General features: G+C 38.1%; 1 protein-coding gene and 1 long non-coding RNA gene across 2 annotated transcripts; both read right to left on the bottom strand.

Annotated features, from left to right (window-relative positions):
- Positions 1 to 286: 286 nt before the first annotated feature.
- LOC113071210 (uncharacterized) lies at positions 287 to 1,943 on the bottom strand. Its single transcript, XR_003280058.1, has 3 exons — positions 1,916 to 1,943; positions 578 to 641; positions 287 to 368 (listed from the first exon to the last, which is right to left on the bottom strand). It is a non-coding gene; the product is annotated as an uncharacterized LOC113071210 (long non-coding RNA).
- A 37-nt stretch (positions 1,944 to 1,980) lies between these two features.
- Positions 1,981 to 22,238, bottom strand: LOC113071211 (FAS-associated factor 1-like). The gene is made up of 4 exons (XM_026244574.1): positions 21,368 to 22,238; positions 14,818 to 14,904; positions 3,344 to 3,439; positions 1,981 to 2,034 (listed from the first exon to the last, which is right to left on the bottom strand). Exons 1-4 carry the CDS (start codon positions 21,521 to 21,523, stop codon positions 1,981 to 1,983), a joined length of 393 nt encoding a protein of 130 aa, XP_026100359.1. The 5' UTR covers positions 21,524 to 22,238.
- Between the last annotated feature and the right edge of the window lie 1,666 nt (positions 22,239 to 23,904).

Genomic DNA, 23,904 nt, shown 5'->3' with positions numbered 1-23,904 from the left:
CAGAAAAATGTTAGAGCCTGGCAGTGCATGTGCTCATACATTATACGGGCAATGTAGGTTTTTGGAATCTAGCTCGGGTCATTTCATGATCCCTATCATTTTCCAGTACCTCATCCGACTGTCACCATTAATAAAATAAAACACAATACAATAGAATGGAATAAAATCAATCATTTGCAATGAAAAAGCAAATTACTCAAAAAAAAAAAAATATAAACATAAATAAATAATGATAGATATTATATATTTATTATACATTTTCTGATTGGTAAGTTTTTATACTCACATCTCTGGCTTTTCCGTAAAAGGCCTCTTGACATGCTGCTTCCAAGGATCCGATGTAGAACACAGGATCGAAGTCGCCATATCTACAAAACATACATGCACACACTAAGCAAATATCCCACACAAATAAGCAAATACCAAACATCAGAGAAACTATTTACAAACATTAAAAACATCTTATTCAAAACCAGCAGTGCTGAAAAAATTGTGTACAAGACACCACATACTAAACTACAAAGAAAGTTCTTTCATGAAATTGAATTACAAATGTTATTTTGTCCAGGGATCTCACCTTCTAGAGAATTCAGCAGTAAAGTGCAGTAAGGCATCACCCTCATTTTCACTGTTCTCTGGCACTGAGGGAAGATGAAGGAATATATCATTACTAGGGGTGTAACGGTTCACAAAATTCACGGTTCGGTTCGATACGATACACTGATGTCACGGTTCGGTTTCGATACGTTTTAGATACAGCAAAATGTAAAAACATCTCAACTTTTCAGAATGCCGCAAGCGCACCGCGGGTCATGTGACAAGAACTAACCAATCAGCTTCATCCTTTCCCGTAACAACGTTGAGAGCTCAGCCAAGATGAAGGAACAGCTGATCATAGTTGTATATGGATTGCAATTTTGAAATAAATTTAGTAGCAGAGCTACTGCAAGCGATTTTTAGAGCTGCAAATCCATTTATCCTTCGCTGAAATTTCCGCGTCTCATGGAGAGAGCACGTCATTGTTGCTTAGCAAAGACAGACGCCTCATGAGCGCTTCTGCCCGAGCGCTTTGGAAAGGAGGAGAAAGACGCGCTTAGCGTTTTCCATGCGTTTTTAGGCACGATATGTGAACGGCCCCTAAGGCGCTCGCTCACTCAGCACGCGCTGAAGGCTCGTTGCAAAATGTCGAATGCCTTTAACAGACCAGAAATATAAGATCCTAAAATAACCAACAGGTCTGGTGTTTGGGTTGGATTCCCTGTAAGCTATAGTTTCTAAATGCTGCAGGAATAGTTTGCTGCTGCATGTTTCTCCTTTTTTTCGTCTTTTCCCAGATAGTACTGACGCATATATCCCAGATATTCCCGCTGGTGTTTTTTTTTTTTTTTTTTTTTATTCCGCTGGTGTACCCTGTCATGTTGCAGATGCGACATACCGTTGTTTTTTTTATCCACCACTCTCTTGCCATCACCATTATAGCTTAAAGGGAATCCAAAGTGCACCCAAACACCAGACCTGTTGGTTATTGGAGGATCTTCTCATTTCTAGTCTGTTAAATGCATTGGCTATTTTGCAACGAGCCTTCAGCGCGTACTGAGTGAGCGAGCGCCTGCTGAGTAGCCTAACATAAACATATAAGATGGTGTTTTTTTCTTCTTCGGGAGTGTCAGGGGCGTTGCCTGTTACGTTGTTTGGGTTATTGGGCTACCTTGTTGAACGCATATCATTATATTTCTCTCTCTCTCTCTCTTTTTTTTTTTTTCAAATATAATTAATTACTCCAACGAACCGTTCGGTATACATAATGCGTACCGCGTACCGAACCGGAAAGCGTTCGTACCGGTTATTACAGACATCCTGTAAGACCCATTCCTTCACGGTCAACCCCGGATGAAATGACACTGTATTAACTTACTCATCGGAGACTTTCACAGCTCGAGCTGCCCATTGCTAAGATTTCAGATTCATCTACACCAAAACTCAAGGTGCATCCTCGAAATCATCTCCGTCACTGTCACTGACCATGTGGACAATCTGTGCACTGCAACACAGAGGCAATTTCTTAAAAACAATTCATTTGACATAACAAGAAATGCACTATTATATGTGATCAATCCAGTGAATTAAACAGGGGATCTAATCCAAAAAGTACTTAAACATTTCTAAAATAAATCGTGCATACATTTAAAAACTAATCTCTCTCGCACTCTAAATTGTTCATTGTCAACTGTGGCAATAAATTACTATATTTATATATATTAAAATAATACATTTAAGATGACAATATCAAACCCTATTTTAAGTAGAAGGGATTAAAATAAATTTAAAAAAGACTAATATTAATCAGATGTCAATAACATACCTAATTCAGATTAAAGGCATTTGTGGTATAAAATCAGGGAAAGTAATATTAATAATCCTGCAAATCACAATAGGGAAAAGCTATCAGTGTGCAGCCAGATATGCCTATAATACTGCGAACCCCCCAATCTAAAACTTATTTAGTTCTTTAAAATAGTTCCCATTTTGAATTCTTACTATTGGGGGACCAAAACCTAATATGAACTGTGCAAGAGAATGTAATAGTTGCCAATCTGTTGAAAGTTTGCCATAAGACTTAAAACAAGGGGCAATTCTGGCTGCATTGTTATGCCTGGCAACTCGAGCAGCTATCCCTGTGCCCACTTACATGTTATTTCATCAATTCAGACTGGGACTGCATTTCTATTCCAACAATGAGTTTCTCATTAAAAATAAAAAAGGCAATCATTTATCCATTTTGGCTGAGCCGAGCAGTCTAATTAAAAATCCCACAAACATTAGAATTGCCAAAACTGGCACCAAATGCTGGCTTCCAATATGTTGAAAAACTAAAAACAAAAACAGCAGAAATGCATAGACGTAAAAAATGATGAGAAAAACAGAACTTCATGGTTCTCATCTACAGGTAAACTACATGAGATCTGGGTCCCGTGTATCTTTTGGTCATTCGATTTTCTATTTAAAAATAAATAAAGATAAATGAGAAACAGTTTGATTTTCGTTTTTTTCGTTTTGTTTAAGAAACGGAAAAACGAAAATTTAGCTGGATTTTTCGTATTTTTGTTTGTGGGTAAAAAATGAGATTATGCTTTATACTTTGTGTGAATGTGTGGGCGGCGCTGAAACGCCCCTTTCATCCCTTCTGTACTGCACTGACAAGCGGCAACCGGAAGCTCAGTTCATCTTCACCAGGAGAGAAGCGGCAGACAGCAGAGTTGATTAATCCTGCGACTTCTTTGCTTCTTTACAAATCTGACACTATTTGTGTGCTGTGAAGGTATTGATGTGCGTTCAGCTTTACCTCATCTGTCTGGTCCACCGTGAGCGCAGGGGAAGATCTTCTGCACACAGTCAGGTGGTGGCAGGGATAACTGATTCCACTGGCGGCCAGAGTAATCTGCGCAAATAAAAATCATTTTTGAATTGTTTTCACAAACTTTTTGCTGTTTGTTTGAACTACACAAACTGTTTTTGTTAAGGAAAAGATCATTGCTTGAAAAAATATAATATAACATAGCTAACCATTTATGAAGTGTACCATTTGGGTTAGGAACATCAAGAGGAGCCAACAATGATATTATTTTGGGTGAACTATCCCTTTAAGACAGCTTTTCCCAGTAAAGTTTGCTCTGAACACCAATATTCATTGACAGCACAGGGTTTCTCTGGCTCATGATAGAGGTACTGTCAGTTTGGCACTCTAAAGAGCATCACATGCAGCATACGCTTTTGACAGGCACTGAGTACCTCATTAACTCTCAGGCTAGAGTGGAAATGTCAGCAGCTCTCCAGACTACAGGGACTCATTACAGACCAGCCTGCCCCCCACACACACACTTAACTGCTTGGAGCGAAAGCGCAGAGGTCTATTCTCTCGACACTTATCTTATCTGACATTACCAATTACACACTATAATCACAGTCTGTTTTTACGTATTAATTTCCAATACCAAAATGACAACAGTGGTCTATACTTTATACCAACTGTAATGATAACATACTTGTATTACTTACAGAGACAGCTCTACCAGTTTATCACCTACTTAGGTGGGACTCAAAAGAAATGACACCTAATAACAATTTACCACAACAGGAAATAACAGCCTTCACATGTAAACGACTTGATCTAATTGATAAATTAATAATTATTATTATTATTAAAAACTGCACATCAAATGTTTAAACATAAAAATAACCAGCAATAAAACAAGATATCTCTAACCTCGAACTATACTTAATGAAAAAAAAAAAACCTTTCTCTTTCATTAAATAAAAAATCTGCCAAGGCCTAGCCATTATGAAATACGAGTATGCTGGTGATGAATCTTTAGTATTTTTTTTAAAAAAAAAAAAAACAAAAAAAAAATTGTATTCTAGAAAAAGAAAGGATAAGTTTAACAAATCTGAAACATACCAAGATGTCACACATTGGTATTCATTAACAGACAGATTAGATTAAGTGTAAAGAAGCTTTGGTTTAAGCGCCATAATATCCCATAATGCAACTCAGAGAGGATTTCAGAGTGTCAAGTACTTCAACAGGGTGCTAACTCCCCCAAAACACACAAACACACATCACACTCTCTCCTTCTTTGTGACGGCCCACACAGAGAGTAGAATCACAGACAGTGTTTCTCTTCTACAAGGACTAATTAAAGACGGACTGCCTGTACAGAGACAATGTACAGTACTGTTGGGTGACACAAACAAAAGCACTGTCCACACATCAAGCATGTTCTTTTGCAGGAGGATCAGAGGGTCTGAGGCCGGATAAAATGTAGAACTAGGGAGGAAATCATAGGGAAGAGAGGGGTAATTTGTGCCACTACTGAAGATGCCTACAGAGTCATAATCAAGTCTTTCATAGTTTTCACCCTCTATCTAACCTAAAATATTGTACCTTTAAAGACTTCTATATGTAAATTACCTATGTTGTGCAAACCTCCACATTACATGTTGGATCATCAGTTTGGGGTCAAGATGCCTAAAACTGAATAGATGTTGATACGCCAATTGTTACCTTTGCATATTTATAAGGATACTTCATCCAAAAATGAATTCTGTCACCATTTACATACACTTATGTTGTGTCAAACCCGTATGGTTTCTGTGGAACACATGAATTATATTTTGATAGCCACTGATCTCCCTCATTGTCTCAGCCCTCAACCCTGGACCCTAATGACCTGCACTAATTAGACCAAAAAAAAAAAAATAATAATAATAATAAAAAACCTATGAAATGAGGAAGTTATGACAGAATTTTCATATCTGGGTGAACTATCCCTTTAATGTACTCAATGACGATGTATTTTTCCAGTAAGGAATGTGAATGTTACAGTATATTTAGATATTAAATAACTGATCTTAAAACAAACAAGTTAAATCCTGTTTTCCAAAATATATCCCATTTAACACTTAAGTATAGTACAATTAGGGCACTTTAAGTGGTAAAACTTAAGAGTGTATGAGTGTGTCTGGGTGCTTAAGTGTGTGCGTGTTCAGAGCCGCAGGCTACAGGGTAGAAGGTCACCCCCTCATCTTTCCACACCTCCCTCACCACCTTCAAACAAAGAACAAAATCCTCCTCTTTTGGAGCCCTTTCATTAACACTTGCATTAAAGCCCCTAGCACTGAGCACCATGTAAAAGAGGAATTCCATTTCTCTTTCTCTGTCCTCGTCTTAGAGGAATTCTCCTTCTCCGTCTACCATCAACTAAACATATTTATCTGACAAACTTTTCCCTTTTAATTCTCCTCTAGGTTGTTTTCAGCTATTTGTGGTCATTCTCTATCTCTCAGGCTGTGAAGGAGATAATTACTGATGACAGCTGCTCTACTCGTCCGAGAGCCCCAAGCTGCACCTTGTGCCTGCCTTCTTTGATAGATGAGGACAAGAGAGCTACAGAGCGCGAAAAAAGCGAGAGTGTGGAGTCCAGAAAAGAAAAGAAAAGTAAGAAGCCCCACCCCAAACACCTGTTGGACCCTTTCAGGTTAGGGTTTGAAGAGGTGTCAGTCTTGATTAAGATCTAGGGTCAAATACAGTGTTTAAAATGCCCAGTGAACCTTTCAGAACTAAGCCCTTGGGGGAAAAAAATGTGAATGGGCTAGGCGATGTTTTGTTTTCACCTGTTTAATGTGTAATCTGTAACTGCTACGATTTGCTGGATGTTATTGGCAGTCATCAGCAAATGCCTCTTATAATAATACAGTTCTGAAGTGCAAATCTCATCGTCAAAACAGTATTACTTTTTTCAAATCTAATAATAATAATCTAAAATATTATTTTACATACTTTATCTAAAAAAAGTAACGGACAGGTCCAAACATAAACATATTCACCATATTAAAAAGGAAAAAATGCTGATTAATTTATATTTATATGCATGATATATACATATCGATGTGTATATATGTGTGTATAAGGTAACAATAATCAAAAATATATATAAACTTAAAATAAATAACTATTTAAATTATAAATAATAATACAATTAATAATGTTTAAATACAGTTTCCTAAATTAAAATAGTTTCAAATCCTTCTACCTATCTTGCAGTATATAAAAAACTGGGGAAAGTCAAGAAAAACCTTTTCTGAAACAGAGATGAATGAAAAACAGATCCATTTCACCTGCATATGAGAGATCACTGCTGCCCACTGTTCTAAACATGTAAAGCATGATTCATGTCAGACAGCCCCAGTAAGGGACAGGGAGTGGAGATCGACAGCAAGTTGGCGGTTCTGAGAACAGAAGATTGGTAATATAAGAGTGTATATACCTCTCTCTCAGAAGAACTTCACCTGCAGACAGCAATCTCACAAGGGGCTCTGTATGGGCTTAGAACTGAGCCTCGTCGCTATGGCAACCAGCGGCCCAATAAGCCGCCTCCGCAGGTCTGTGACGCTGAAAGCCCATAACAGCCGTGGGCCACGGAGACCCTCGGGGAGCAGCAGCAGTAATACATTAGCAAACACCAAGAAACACTGGATAAATGTCAGCAATTAAGGGGGAGAAGACTCTAATAAGGACGTTCCAGAAGTTGTCAATCATTCCCATAGGTGCTGCACAAGGTTGGCAGTGAAAAATGAAAAGAGCTCAAAAGAGTTTTGGCTCAGGATGTGTGTGTGCTTGCATGCGTGTGTGAGAAAGGGAACACAGAGGTGGGAAATGGACCGATTGGGAGCTAAAATTAAGAGAACAAATAAAATATTGAACATGAGCTATGATTTGAGGCTGGGGTGTTTTTCATAATAGTGGCAAGGGAATCAATCAATCTTGAATACAATTTTTTTCCTGATTACTATATTTACAAAAGACATGAAATAAAAATTCACCAAAAAAAAACAAAAGTGATGAAATGGCATTATTTACTTAAATATTCAGAAATCTCCATAATACTGTAAAAGGATTCAACAAATAAATGTGCTGACAAAATATTGCAGCCTAAGTTCGGGCAGAAAACATCAAAGTTTGGGTGACTGATGCCAAACACAGCCTGCAAACAGCAGTCCTCAAGTGGCCTGCCATATGAAGAAGCCTGCGTCAGCCCCTCAAATACATCACACGCATCCCGACTACACCCACTCAAACAAACAAGGGCTAAAACATGACAATGGTAAACAGCCTCCTTTGAATTTACAGACACTGCATATGGACGCCAAGACAACTGTTAAGATCCACCCACAGATTCAAAAAACATAAGAAGGTATGCTGATTTTTTACAATGTAATCCCTTTCTCCCCGGAGATAGAATTACAATGTTAATCACTAATCCAGTTAAAATGAACACACTGTTTAAATGTTAACTGGTTAAACAGTTTCACTGTATGAATGGATCAAAAAAAATCAAACTCCATTTTCTTCATTTGACTTCCTGACAGTAATACAGAAGATGCACTGAGAGAAAAGTATACGTTCTAACTTCCCTCTGGAAACCTATTAATATATTAAGTTCAATCGATTTCAACAGTACAAATAAAAAACAAACCTGTCGCTAGCTCCTTCAAAACCAATATGCTTAAAAGCTCAGTCGGCGCAATGTAAACTGACTACTGATCAGTTTTCCATTTTTCACCCTTATGAAGTTGAACAGAGCACGGAGAAAAGGTAATGAAAGCACAGCGAAGTAGGCATTGACTCAGACTGCTGGTAAATGTATTTCTAAAGCCTGGGCTGTCATGTTTATTGGTACAAATCCCGGGAGATGAGGGAAGGTTAATGAGATACGCACAAAAAACAGCCTGCCTGCCATGCACTGTCTAATGCACGGCTAGGCATTTCAATAAGGGCCAGAGGCCATTATTAAGACTGGTGCTTTAATAATATGTCCCTCCCTAAAAGCCAAGATGAGCTGAGGTGGAAAGCTGTTCTGAGGCCAAGTGCATGACGACTACACATAACCAATCACTGCTTGGGCATTAACGGTTTAATGTGCCTTAAAGATTATTCATGAGCAGTGCTCTCTTCATCAAAAAACAAGACTGTGGGTTGAGGTCTTCAGTGAGTGCACTTCAGCCCTGAAGTGGCCTGATTCAAGAGGGCAGTCTGTGGTGAGAGGGTGTAATTCAGTGACCCCGTGTCTGTTGTTCTTTTCGCTAAAGGACGAAACGATCTCTCCAACCTCCCTTTTAATAGTATGAGCTAAATGCAATTGGTGAGATACATGAGCCTACAAGTGCACGCTGAAAATAAACAATACAGTCATAGTCTTTTGTTCTGGTAATCTCAAATACTAAGTAGTCACAGGGTTTTATGCTTTATTTTGTGCTTTAATGGTAACCACAACCATCTTAATAGTTTCAGAAATAAAACAGCCAGATACATTTTACTCACATTTTTTACATTTACAATGGATATATGGAGGTGGGGGGTTGGACTTTCAACACCTGAAACAAACAGTGCCCAAAAAACAGGTTTGTTCATCAGGCCACTCCCTTTGAAATTGTACTTGCCCTCAATTAGGCACCTGACAGCAAATGAAGACACAATGACAAGCATAGAAACACATTTTTCTTTCATGGTTAAAACACAAGGACAATTTCCATGCTTAACTGGTCAATTGCACAGCGCCGATAAGTTAAAAAAAAAAAGTTCCCATGGTTCTTGTAAAGATGATTATCATAGACTAAGCTGGGAGGTGAGGTTCCTCAGGGTTCAGTGTTAGGGCCCTCTCTGATCACTGTGAACAAGTCGTACTGAAAGGCTTGGAGCACAGAACAGGGCGAGAAAGGTCACTGACCCCCGACTACATGAGCTGTAATGTCCACACAGAGAGGACAAGGGAAAGGAGCTGCTCTGTGACATCTTAATTAGCACCAACATCTTTCTTTCATATTGGGTGATGCTTCAACCACTACAGAAAAGAAGAAATTATTCTATTCAGTTTGTCTAAACTTCTATAAGAAATGTTTTCTTACACTCCTACACTCTAAAAACGGCTGGGTTATTTTTTAACCCAAAATGCTGGGTTGAGTCTGTTGGGTCATTTTGTTGGGTTATTTAATTTCTTTTTAAACACTTTTGGGTAGTTTCAGTTTACCAGGTGTTGGGTTAAACCTGCTGGGTTGCGTCGCTGGGTTGTTTCAGGCCAGCGCTGGGTTATTTAACGCGCCTTGAAGATGTTTAAATCGCTCCCCAACTGTCACTTTGGAAGAACAACGGGGCAAAGCCACGGATTTCAACTGTTTTAAGGTAAGTTTATTTAATGTTTTCAATAATAATTATTTTAAATTGGCAGAATTATAACTTTTTTTTGCAGCAACAATACTGTTAAACGTCTACAGGCCAACATTATTTACGTTAAATGATGAACTGTTTACCTCAAACGGCCAACCTACGTAACGCGACTCGCATAATCGTGTTAAGGTATCTGAGACGACAGATTAATAAAGTTTTATTAAGTTTCAGACAGTGACTGATGGCTGAAATATGCGAATACCTGTGAAAATAGAGGAAAAAGTAGTTTCTGACACTGAAAAGCGAATTTGATATTTAAGTGAGTCAAATGAGTTAAAAAGTGAATACGACTTTCTGCTCTAATGTAAACGCCTGCAGTTGTCCATATCGACATTTAAATCATACAAATTACGTACAATATAGTCGGACCGCAGGTCTAAAAGAACCGACGACCCAGTTCAAGTAAACCGGTTCAGTAATTCTCGAACAAAGTGATTCCCGGAAAAGAATCGACGTCTCAGGGCATTTCAAAGTGCGCGCACGCACAGCGAGTGACGCTGGCCGCGTTAGTGAAGTGATTTGATGCTTTTGTGGTTTATAAAGTCTTTTTACATACAAATTATAATTCAAAATGTGTTTTTTTCCTGTCAGAAAAGCGCATGGATACATTTGTGAGAGAAAAACTCGTCGAGTGCAGTCTTATTGAGGCGTCTATAGGTAAGTTCGTGTTTATTATACATTTTACATAATTGTTTGTCTGTGATAATCAACTAACGTTAACCCTCACGTAACTTAAACGCACATATATTTTTATTTCGTGCTATAGTTAAAGCTGCACCAGAATGTACCTAATTTATGAGCGTAAACATCATATATTAATTTTCCAGATCGTGTTTTTGACTTGTCCTTATCACTTTGGTACATCTATAAGTGTTTATATATGGACTGTTTTAAAGCTGCGGAGTAACCCAGTACCTGCGTGACTTGTCATAGAAATGTCTGTGTGCGCGCATGCAGTGTGATCTCCCTTATCTGTGCCAGTGACTGTGTGTGTTTGATATAGCCAGCATATTAACATAAAACTGTGATTTATAACGACTGGAACATCCCATTGATTAGACAGTTTGAAAGCACACCTTTCAGCCAATCACTAGAGCAAATTCTGCTTCTGTAGACCAACTCATAGGTGAATTTAACTCATAATCATGATGGGTCAATTTCATGATTAACTTCACACAGTTAATTGAACTGAATCACTGTTATTAAAACAATTTGTATTTTTTCTTTTTTTTAAACTTTATTTTAAAGGTTGGAACAAACATGGAATTCCTTAACCGAGCAGAGTCCACAAAACCCCATCCAATTGTCGTGGCGATTTAAAAATGACAGCAGATCTCTCAGGCATTGATCATAATCAATGGACAGGTAAGGATATTCTGCACTATTTTCAAAAGGAATTGCAAATTGTATATTTAATTGTATTTTTCCACATGTGGACATATACATTGTGAAATAGTCCAAACTCAATTGAAAAGCATTTGTATTTCAGATGCCTTACACAGAAAGCTGTCAATTTGTGTCAAGGGTGGGACTATACTATGGGGCGTGTTTGTATTGGGAGATATTTTGTAGTTTTTACCCCAAATCTCTCACTGTTTGCACTCTGATGCACGTCAGCAAACAACATTGCAGTTCTACTCTTATTTACCTAGCTGCATCTTACCCTATATTTTATACCTCAGGTGAAAAGCATTTGGTTAATGGTGAATATTGACCAATAGTACCATGTGGCTCTAACGGTTAGCAGGGGATAGTAGCTGCATTTGGGGTAAAAATGACAGAATTATTTATTGTGTGAGGTGCCAAGAATATAGGGAGATCCGGGTTGCACTGTCTGTTCTTTAACACGCATCTCTCGGAGCGGCAGCTGCCTTTAGTAGTGCCTTAACCTCCATTGTTCAAAGCATTTTGCACAGTTGTCTTTGAGTGACGTCACCTCCCAATACAAACACTCTCCATAGTATGGTCCCACCTCTGACAAAAATTGACAGTTTTCAATGTGAGGCATTGGAAATTCAGATGCTAAAGTTTCCATTTGAGTTTTGGCAGGTAACATGTGCGACACAGTGAAAAAACAGACATGGTAATTCATAAAACCTCATGTACTTGTTCTTATGTTGCATCTATGCTAACATTAGTCTGTTTCTCTCTTATTCCAAGGTCACCGTAGCCACCAGATCCAGTACGTATCCAGACCAGATGGAAATCATCATCTAGAAAGGACCTCTACATCCCTGAAAGACAGCGGAGACCAGGACAACTAGAGCCCAGATACAGATCCCCTGTAAAGACCTTGTCTCAGAGGACCACCAGGACAAGACCACAGGAAACAGATGATTCTTCTGCACAATCTGACTTTGCTGCAGTCTGGAATTGAACTACTGGTTCCGTCTGGTCAGAGGAGAACTGACCCCCCAACTGAGCCTGGTTTCTCCCAAGGTTTTTTTCTCCATTCTGTCACCGATGGAGTTTTGGTTCCTTGTTTTTCTTTAGTTGGGGACAATTAATATCAAGCGATATCATCCACTTGATTGCACAGAGGGACGATACATCACTGAATCAATGACAAATTGATTTTAACTGAAAACTGAGTGTTTACTTTTGTCCCTTTGCATTATTACACATTATTTTCCTATTTAATACTGTAAAGCTGCTATGATGCAGTATTTGATCAATATGACAGGCTTATTACTCATAATACATGGAAAATACAGCTACAAACGGACTTTGCTTTTCCATTTGAAATTTGGCAGTCACTGTGCATTCATGAAAACTGAAACCGTAATTTTTGTTCAGTGTTTTTGAAACAGTGTTTTTGTTCAAGATTTGCAATTGTGTTTGGATTGTCACAATTTGTCACATGTGGAAAACGCAATTGAAAATATGATTAGCAATTCCTTTTGAAAATTGTCCTTCCATAGACAGGCTCTATAGCAGAGTACACTGCTCTCAGGTGTAGATCTTTGCTTCAGAGCTTAAGTGTTTGACAATAGTTCACCCAAAAATGAAAATTGTCACTAATTATTCACCCTGGTCTGAAAGCTCTCGAATATCATCGAAAATATCTTAACTTGTCTTCTGAAGATGAACGAAGGTCTTACGGGTTTGTAACGACATGAAGTTGAGTAATAAATGACATAATTTTCATTTTTGGGTGAACTATATGTTGAACTACCCTAAGTAGTGCACATCTACCTACGTAGGAGTCTTTATATACTTGATATAAATTTAAGGACATCTTTAAATGATTTTACATTTAAATTTAAAGAATGTTAATTGTCAATGTAATTTCACTGTGTATTTAAATAGCTAAAAATCTCAAAATGTAATAGTTAAACAGCTAGACAGGTCATTCAGAAATAATTTTCTTATTTATTGCAACTGTATTTCTGTGATTTTTATTTATTTATTTTGCATTTGCTAGAAACAAAAAAAGGGAAAATTCCATGTTGTTTGTCATTGGTACAAATTTTTGAATGTCAGATGGCATTAAAAATATTTTTTAACAGTCTAAATAACCTGTATTCTTCATTATTTATTAATCCATGATTGCTTTGTTAAGCAAAAGTGAAATTATGAGAATAACCCAGCAAGAATAACCCAGAATCATAAAAATGCAAAGCCACAAATGGTAAAAATGACTCTATCTTGGGTTTTCTCAATAACCCAGCATGCTGGGTTAAAATGTGTAAACCAGCATGCTGGGTTACTTTAACCCAGCATGTGTTCTGTCCAATATTTACCCAGTGCTGGGTTGCCAATTGGGTTATTTTTAACCCAGCCATTTTTAGAGTGTAGGGACAATTTTTGTCATGTTAGTTGTTTTGTGTGTACATATATATATATATATATATATACACACACACAGGTGCATCTTAATAAATTAGAATGTCATGGAAAAGTTTATTTCAGTATTTCAACTAAAATTGTGAAACTTGTGTATTAAATAAATTCAATGCACACAGACTGAAGTAGTTTAAGTCTTTGATTCTTTTAATTGTGAAGATTTTGGCTCACATTGAACTGAACTGGACTGTGGCCTAGTGGTCCAAAGTACTCTTTTTAAATGAGAGCAAGTTTTGTATTTCATTTGGAAACCAAAGTCCTAGAGTCTTGAGGAAGGGCGGAGAAGCTCAAAGCCCAAGTTGCTTGAAGTCCAGTGTGAAATTTCCACAGTGTGTGATTATTTGGGGTGCAATGTCTTCTGCTGGTGTTGGTCCATTGTGTTTTTTGAAAACCAGAAGTCACTGCACCTGTTTACCAAAGCATTTTGGAGCACTTCATGCTTCATTCTGCTGACCAGCATTTTGAAGATGCTGATCTCATTTTCCAGCAGGATTTGGCACCTGCCCACACTCCCAAAAGCACCAAAAGTTGGTTAAATGACCGTGGTGTTGGTGTGCTTGAATGGCCAGCAAACTCACCAGACCTGAACCCCATAGAGAATCTATAGGGTATTGTCAAGAGGAAAATGAGAAACAACAGACCAAAACAATGCAGATGAGCTGAAGGCCACTGTCAAAGAAACCTGGGCTTCCATACCACCTCAGCAGTGCCACACACTGATCACCTCCATGCGACACCGAATTGAGGCAGTTATTAAAACAAAATGAGCCCCTACCAAGTATTGAGTACATGTACAGTAAATGAACATACTTTCCAGGAGGTGAACAATTCACTAAAAAAAGTTTTTATTATTGGCCTTATGAAGTTTTCTAATTTGTTGAATTGGTGGGGTTTTGTTAAATGTGAGCCAAAATCATCACAATTAAAAGAACCAAATATTTAAACTACTTCAGTCTGTGTGCTTTGAATTTATTTAATACACAAGTCTCACAAATTGAGTTTAATTACTGAAATTAATGAACTTTTCCACAACATTCTAATTTATTGAGATGCACCTGTATATACACAATTATTCTGTAAATAATAATTATCAAATCTGGGCAGTTTTAAATTAAACTGTAGCAACAGACAGGTGTGCTATCGTCACAGGATATTAAAATAAAAAGTAAAAGAGAGGGGGAAAAACATACCGAGTCATCTGAGGCAGTGGCAGGCCAGCCATCCCACTGTTGATGCCGCACAGGGATGTTAGTCAGGTCTGAAATGTTCCTTTTCACCTGAGATATAAACAGACAAAATGATCAGAAAACAGGTACAAGAACAACAATCTACAAACACATTCAAGTTTATTTCACAAACACTACCAGACAACACTTTTAGACACTACTTGAAACACAAAGTGTACCTGCTATTGTGGCTAAACTATAAGTGACTATGATGGGAGGAACAAAAGGCAAGTGGTGAAAAAGAGCACAGTGTTCTCAAAATTCCACAGATGCCTGTCCTAATGCCAAATCCCAACAGCCCTTCACTCGAAAAAAGGACAGTATTTCTGTTCTGCTATTCACCCCTGTGTTACTGGATTTAATAATATCGCATGCATTTAAATTGTTGATGGTGGCCCCATTCCTACGCCGCTGTTGGCCAGGCTGATCTGCGAAGGACAGGGGTGATCAAAGCAGGCGTCGTCCAGAGCTGGATGGGCTGCAGATTCTAGTACATTATCCCCAGAGAATGCACTACCCCGAGGCGCTAGATACAGAGGCAGAGAAATCTAGCCATTGTGGCGGAAAGCCCTCATAGCGCATGGCCAAATCCCACCGCCAGTGCACTGAGTGGACATGTATCCTCTGCCAGACTGAGGACTCGTGCCCACGGAGGCAGAAACGATGCCCTAAGGTGCTTGTGAAAACAAAAGACACGAAGAAGGGTTGAAAGAGATTTAAGGGTTACGAATTCATTAAAAGAAACAATTATAAATATTTCTGTTTCTGAAATTTCTGTTATATTTCTGACAAAAATATAACCACTAATAATGTGAATACTTATGGATGCAATAATACAGAGGTTGTGGGTTGGAGGGTTGTGACCGAAAATGTGTCAGGGAACTGATATTGTCTTTGACACGAGGAGAAAAAAAAACTACGCCAATGCAAATAATGAAAAATAAATTTTGAGAATAAGCAATAATAATAATTATAATAATAATAGTTAATTTTATATATTTAACATTTTTTCAAGACTTTAGAAACTAAAATGATTAATACTCCTAATTATCTCCTAATGTCTCCTAATACTCCTAATTAACTCCTAATGTCATGTCAATAATTAAGCACATTGTTTTCAGTTCATGATAATATTTAAAACTGAACTTCATTACAAAGGCATTTGTTGACTGAAAAATAAAATGGTATAGAAACCATTTTCACTCAGATATTGCTAATATATTTCACAAAAAAAACAGCAAGTAACATTAAATTAAATATTACATTTTGGAGAAGAAAAATGAAATGGTATTTTCCTGCAAAAAATTAGGCTACTCCAATAATACTTTTAATTACAAATGATTTACAACTGATATAAGTTTACAGTGTACTGTGTTGATGTCCATATTTAAAATCGGTGTTCTGAAGCAAAATAATTTAAGAACCACGGCATTCATTTGAAGCCACGCAAGTGTGATTTAAAGGATTATCAGACAGAAAATATTTTTTTAATTTTTCAATAATATAATATAAATATAATATAAAGAACCATGGGTAAAGTGAGCGTTCTGACCATTTTGGTAACTCAACAAATTCAGATATTGACGTCCATGTCAGCTGAAGTCGGACACTCTACCATGACACGCACGCACACATGCAAACGCACACTTAAACATCCACAAGCACACACACTGGCCTGTGCATTTCTTATTGAAGCGAGCAAGGGTCCGATGGGTTGGCCAGTGTTATTACAGAGTGTAATATCTGTGTTTGACCAAAGGGCTACAGGGATTTGGCTGCCCAGGCCTGACCGGCATGCTGCCGTAAACACCGGCTCTTGGCTGTAATGAACCGTTCAGGGTCAAATGGCACCGTAGCCCAAGAGAAAGCAGAAGGTAACGCCACCACCGAGGGTCAGACAGAAGCATTTAACTGCTATAACAAACCGGCCTGGCTTTATTTCATTGGGTCTTTTTTTATGAGCACTGCCCTTCTGTCAATATACCTATACCACGCAGTACTTCAGCCAGACTTCATCCCATCTTGACAAACATCTTAAGAGAAGCTATTTACTGTTATTTGATTTCAAAACAGATTTAGCTATATTGGAAGGTAGAGATTTGGACATTCTTGGAGAATAAGAAAATAGCAAATAAAACCACACTACAAACCTGTCAGTGAAAAAAGGTGGTATACAAGTTAATTTATCAGAGGTGGCTGGTTGGGTGGGGGGATTTTTCTGCAAATACTGCAAATTATAATTGACTTAAAAGGAGAAAGCCCCATACTGATGCAATATACACAAACACAAGTTTCATTACCTATTCATGAGCTACGAATTCCTCCTCTTAGCAGTCAGGGGTCTGCAAATTAAAGCCATTACCCAACTAAATGAGAAAAATATATGCACGAAAAGGATAAACAAACAAATCCACCGAATAACAAGTTTATTTACCACTGATTTCCAAGAGAAAGTAAAGAGAGTTTGAAGATGTTCGGTAAGGGCTGACATTTATTCTGTCTTACACAAACCGCTGCCCATAAAGAACAATGAGGTTTGATTAAACGATGAAGGAAAAGATGCCGTCCTATTAAACCCATCCGCTGGCATTTCATTTTAAATGTCACAACAGAGTTTTTAACATCAGGGAACAGACTTCCACTGTGAAAAGGAAGAATGGGGAAAAGCTGAAAATGTTGACATTATATCAGAAAATGCAGGAAGATCTCATGGATAAAGAAATTTCAGCTGCCAGGATTATATTCTTAAGGACTGCAACAGCGCCTTTCATATAAAAAGCTTTTCTTTCATTCATATATTCTCCAGTGTGGTTGTCATTTAAGATAAATATTACATATCTCATCCTCAAAACAAACATTTCCGTGGTGTCAAAATAACATCCTGCTTAGTAGATGGACTGCATAAAATTTATAAAAATATAGAATAGTATTTTAAATACAAAGAAACTGAAAGGCATCTGTGTGTTGCTGCCCCCTTACTGACTGAACCTAAACTGCACAATTCAATTTGAAGATTAATCTAATCTTTTATATATATATATATATATATATATATATATATATATATATATATTATATATATATATATATATATATAAAATATATATATATAACAATTTTGAATATTATTTTAAATAAGTTATTAATGTTCTTAATATATTCATATAAAAACAAAGATTAGTCAAAGTGCGCAAAAAAATCATACAAAATTAAATTACTTGGACATCAATAAACACGTACACTCTCCTAGACAAACATGCACACACACACACAGACAAACACGCACACACACACACAAGCACGCACAATAATGATCCAATCTTTCTAAATGCCAAGTACTGGTAATCCTTGGCTGGAGAGAAATCAAAGCGAAGAAAAGGTTGCTGTTAAACAGTCACAAGCTCTTCAGCACCAGATGCCTTTCATTCACACTCTTTCACTCTCCATCCTTCTTTTCTTCCTCTACGTTCATCTCTCCAGCTGCAGAGAGAAACATTGTGGGGCCGGCAAAAATCCCTGGGACGAGTCGTCTGGTCACGGACAGCAGAGCCCAATCGGACGGCCCTATTCTCCCCGCCACTTTCCAGACAAACATTTGCTCTGAGGCTTAAGCGTAACCCCGAATTCGGGTTTGGGAATGCCAATCAGAGGAGGAGAGCAAGGCCCGGGGCCGAATAGTGGAAGGGTACGTTCCCTGGGAGCCTGGAGGCAGAGCGAGAGCTTTTGGCAAAGACAAACAACGGGAGAGCACTGAGGGACTCTCTTCTCTCACTCTCTTTTGCTGCTCCTATTGATATGCACATGCAGAAAAGCATCGGCTGGTCTTCAGCAAAGACAAAAGATGAGCAGAAAAAGAAAGGCTGGAGAGGACTCCTCTCCATATGTGACTGTGAAGGGGTGAATGGGGAAAAGAAGAGAGAGGGGAGACTGTGAGAGCTCTCTGTTGCTGTTTTGTTGCATTTTCACACTAGGCCTTGAGTTTTAGAGCCACAACTGGAAAACAAAAACTCTTCTCACTTGTTACTAACTATTTCTCAGCCGAACGTTTGTGAAGAAAATGTGGTGGATCCCGCTGAGCTTTTTTTTCCCCTGTTCACATGTTTATTTTCTGGCATTTTCGGAAACAAAAGCAAGTGCTTGGTCGTTAAGATAAAAATGTTCCCATCCCAAAAGAGAGAAAATCGTGGAGTAACTAATGAACTCTCCAGCTAACTAAACTAACTCTGAGAGAGAGCCATTTAGAAAGCGACATGCAACCAATAAGGTGATCTCTTACAAAAACAGTTTGTATCGCATTCAATTTGTTTCTCCTTAGAAAACAAATCTTCTCTTACTCCCCCTCGTTCTCCATCTTAGGAAGAAAGAAACCGAATGCCTGAGGATCAGGCCAGTCAGGGCCACAGCGGCCCGTTTGATTCAGCTTTGTCCAGTCACTCGCTCCCCTACCAAGCCAACAGCTTCGCTTCCTGCTCCTCTTTTCTCTACTTAGCGGGCTCTTCTCTCCAGTTGTTGTAATCCCGGCAGAAACACTTAAGGTTCACAGTAGGTGCTCATCAAAACCATCTGCTGAGGGAAAGAGAGCGCTCGCCCATCTCACTTTAATCTCTTCAATTAGCACCATTACAAACCTGTCAAGTAGTCTGATTACTGTAATGGTGACCAGCACCATCAAGGCGGCAGTTTCGCCGGGAAAGGGATTGTGGGATTGAGTAGACAAAGATGAGGTGGGGAAAATCAGTTCTTAAGTTAAAAAAAAGAAAGAATTTGGTCTTAAAAGTATAACGATTATGAAAATATGGACTAATAAAAAGGAAGAGTTCACTCAAAAATAAACATGAGGGTGAGTAAATAAGGGCATCATTATTTATTTCATCATTTAATGGTATTTTTCTCACCAAATTCCTTGTGCTTCTCATAATAACATTTTTCCAAACAAATGTCATTTTAAAATGGAACCTGTTTAAGGGTTTTTTTTAGAAATTTTAATCGGAAAACAAGAACACCTTGTCAAGAAAATCTTGTTATTTCCCAGGAAACCATTTCTTATATTTTATGCATTTGTTGCTTCTCATGTCAACAGTTCTTGTTTCAAGGATTTTTACTCATTTTAACCAGAAAAATTAGACCAAATCTAAAGAATAAAGATAAATTCCCAGAAAAAGTCAAACTGCTTTTCAAGTAAAAGAAAAAGAACATCACAGATGTCTATTTCTTCAAAAACACCACTGCACAGGCCCAACATGACTCCCGCAGCAGCACTGAGGGAGGGGTTCAAGTGGCGCTGTCAGTCCACAGGGAGCTTGTTACACTTGACGTGGTGTGTGCTACCTGCTGTGAATAATTAATGGAGCCATTTCCAGAAAACTGTGTGTAGGTTACTAGGGCAGGCCGAGGAGAATGCAAGGGACTCAGGGAGGGGTTGTGTGTGTACAGAATGGAGCGCTTAGGTTTTGTGTCCCACACAAACCAACCTTAAATACAACACAGTGCAGTTAAAAGGAGAGTAATGAAAAGAAAGGCATCGCCCAGGTCTGATGGGAGAGGGACAGGAGCTGATGAGCCACAGGGGGGTTTGTACTGCTCCATACTGAGCTCTGGTTATTCCAGACACTGTGATGAGTAAATAGAAAGACTCACAGTAGACAAGAGTCTTCTAGCATATTAAACTCACCTGCTACAAAATACAATGTTTTCAAAAGGAGGAAATAAGAGAACCTCCCACTGCCTCAAGATTTTAAGATTTCCACTTCACATAAAAAGGGAAAGTGGGAAAGTAGAAATTTTACTTATATTTTACAATAGCCAATGAGAAATATAAGTTAATAAAAGAAATGGAGGGGGGGGGGGGGGGTCTTAAAAATTATTATATTTTAGAATGTCTGCTGTCTTCGGAAATTAGAAGAAAAGATACAATATCCTAAATAAAAATCTGTTTTGAGTGGTATAATAAAGGGGACATTTGTGATTGATTTACATATAAAAATAAGAAAATTAACATAAATGTGAAAATACTATACTAAATATTCGACTCATGTTTAATATCCAGAATGTCTGAATGTTGTACAATGTGACAAATACAAATTTGGTTTGAATAAATGACCTGTCATCCAGGAAAATCTACCGTGAAATGCAAAACAATGTGAATCTCTTAAAATCACAGGAAATTGTATATGATGGGCCCATTCTAAATGTACTGTTCACATGACAAAAAAAAAGGTATGCATAATTTCACCCAAAACACACAGTTGTGATTAGATATTATGAGACCCTTCTGAAGTCAGCATTTCCATAGGCATTCTGGAAATTAAGAACTTTGACTGGGAGATAATTAGCTTCGGCTCAACATAGGCCTTAATCATTGGTACCATCTCCTCCACAATGAGGACTATCATTTTAGCATATAATACTTAAATTGATACCCCACCAAAAAAATCTAGCAGTGTCAGAGAACACAGAAATGCAGTAGACAGACAGACAGACAGACAGACAGCAGGTGTAGACAGACAGGTCTCACCTCCTGGATGGTTTTGCTGGCGGGAAAGTTGAGGCTGTAATCTCTCTGTGCTTCACGGTGGCTAATGATAAGCAGGTAGTTCTGCTCTGACGACCCTGGCTGGGCACTGGTAAATGACAGGGAGGGCAGAAGGGGGGAAAAGAGAGAGGGGAGCATTAGAGTTCAGCAGTGGACATGTCAGGGCTCGTCTATGTCTCCACAGGGTCTGGGGTTCATATATCTGGGCTCCGACAAGCCTGTGCCACCCCACTGCTCTGCTTGGGTAGCAGGAGGCCAGGGCAGAGCCAAGGGCCACAGCATGGGCACACACCAGCACCAAGGCCATCTGGAGATATCGAATGGGGCTAAGAGGTATAAACGTCACACAAAAGGACAAGAGGGCTTGTGTCGTTTGCCTGCTCCAGTCACCCTTGAAGCCCTGACCTCAGAGCGGGTTTGAGATTCATGGGAGCCTTGGTGCTGAGCTGTAGGAGAGAAGGCCTCATCTGATGACAAACGATGGGGGTTAAGTAGTGCTTTGAGCAAATGCTCCGTCTGTGTGTGTGAATATGAATCAACAGCTTAGACGCGAGCCTGCAGACTAATCAGGGTTCGACTGAAAGCAGTCAGGAAGAGGAGAGTCTGGGAATTAATATGTAACGCACACATTAATTATGCAACCAGCGCCTTAATCTGAGGAGCTTTGGACAAGCTTATGTTAACAGAGGACCAAATTTACTGTAATGGCAGCTTATTTACATTGACTAAAACTGCGAAATCAATATGTAAATGTAATGTTTGTTGTAGCTAGCAATGAAGATTGAAACGGTGGCCTTGGAGAGGAGGATGCATACACAATGTTGTGGTGAGTGGAAAAACACAGCAGCATGAATGCAGGCTGTAAAGGGGGCGGGGGGGGGGGGGTTAATTGGGTATCAAGGCTCTCACCAAATAAGGACAATTTGGAGACATTTTGCATTCTGATACAACATATTTCCATTGACTAATGGGCATAACTAAAGGTAGGGTTTGGGTAACAATATATATATTTAAAGATTTACAACAGTCTGAAATTGATTCTTAAAATCCCAAGACTGATTAAATATAAGCCTTGTTTGACGCATTGCTAACCAGTGTTTATTATCTGCCTATATACTACTAGCTATACAAAACCACTCATTCAGTACTGTCCACATAATATACTTCACATCACAGCAAAATACACATTGTAACTGTACTATTGCTAACTTTGAGTGAAACTCAGAATTGTGAATTTGTGGATCATGAACGAATTAAAAAGAGAAATCTCATTCAAAAGCAGCCCTAATTAATGATGTACAATATTTTTTAAGTATTTAAATTATTACAGTTCTACTGAATGTGAAAACACAAATCTCATATACATTCCTAATTAAAAATAAAAATTTTACACACAAAATACATTTTTATATGAAAACATACACTACTGTTCAAAAATACAGTAAAACAGTAATACTGTAAAGTATTATTACATTTACATGCATTTTAAAATGTTAATATTTATTATTATTATTATTATTATAGAATTATTATGCTTACTATTTTTGTGAAAACGTGATAAATTTTATTTCAGGATTCCTTGAATAATTCAATTTGAAAAGCATTTCTTGGAAATACATATCTTGACATTACAAATGTCATTTTCGATGAATTTAATTTGCCCTCACAGAATAGAAGTATAAAAAATAAAATGTTTTCAAAACAAGAATGTATATGTATATATATTTCAAAAAGCAAAATGCATTTTTCAACGTATAAACTTATGTGTATATATATAAGAATTTATTCTGAACTCTTAGGTTTGTCCCACTTAAGATGGTGTTATGAAACCGTGATCTAAAAAGTAAACTGCAAAGTAGAACTTTTCCCTCTAAGGAGTTGAAACTATGTGAAATTTCCTCTCACAACAGCTCTACAGCATAAGGTTCATCTGTAGGATCTTAACCAGGTTCAGCCCTCTGTGGTCCCAACAGCACCTGGAGCTGAACCGCCACCCCCCCACCTCTCCTCCTAAATTCACCCTAAAAGCTTCTCCACACCATCGGAGGCACTTGAAATAGAATGTCACTGAGCAGATTGGTTTAATTCAGCAAGAAGTTTGACCCTGCAAGACTGAGATTTTATTAAAAGTCCTACCATCTTGTTCCTCATATAGGTACGTACTGTATGAACACACTCACAATACCAACCTCTTGATATAATTCCTCTTACAAACATGTTTAGAGTGAACTATACCAACAAATAAAAAACACAAACACACCTTTTCCTTCCATCTTTTAAAATTTAGTTTTTGCATCCGTTTTTTTTCTGCGCTGCCTGTTTTGATTTGACAAGTCTAAGCACTAATTGCTGCAGTTTAAACAGTTTTTCCTTTCTGCCAAAACCAGCAGATTCCTCGGGCCCCGAAGTCTCACAGGAGATCAGATGCAGAAAATGAGATAAATACCAAATGCGCACGGACTCATTTGCTTATTTGTATTTGAAATAGCAGAAGTTCAAATTAAAATAACCTTAAACAC

Source organism: Carassius auratus, unplaced genomic scaffold (genome assembly GCF_003368295.1).
Source record: "Carassius auratus strain Wakin unplaced genomic scaffold, ASM336829v1 scaf_tig00006539, whole genome shotgun sequence".
Lineage (NCBI taxonomy): Eukaryota > Metazoa > Chordata > Actinopteri > Cypriniformes > Cyprinidae > Carassius > Carassius auratus.
This window is presented reverse-complemented; position numbering and strand designations above follow the sequence as displayed.

What these genes read in the sequence shown, in the direction of transcription:
- LOC113071211 (XM_026244574.1), bottom strand. Translation starts at nt 21,523, where the DNA reads ATGCTCCCCTCTCTCTTTTCCCCCCTTCTGCCCTCCCTGTCATTTACC. An exon ending in CCACTGCCTCAGATGACTCG is followed by an intron (nt 3,440 to 14,817) that starts GTATGTTTTTCC and finishes TTATTTGCGCAG; the next exon opens with ATTACTCTGGCCGCCAGTGG. An exon ending in CGGTGGACCAGACAGATGAG is followed by an intron (nt 2,035 to 3,343) that starts GTAAAGCTGAAC and finishes TGCAGTGCACAG; the next exon opens with ATTGTCCACATGGTCAGTGA.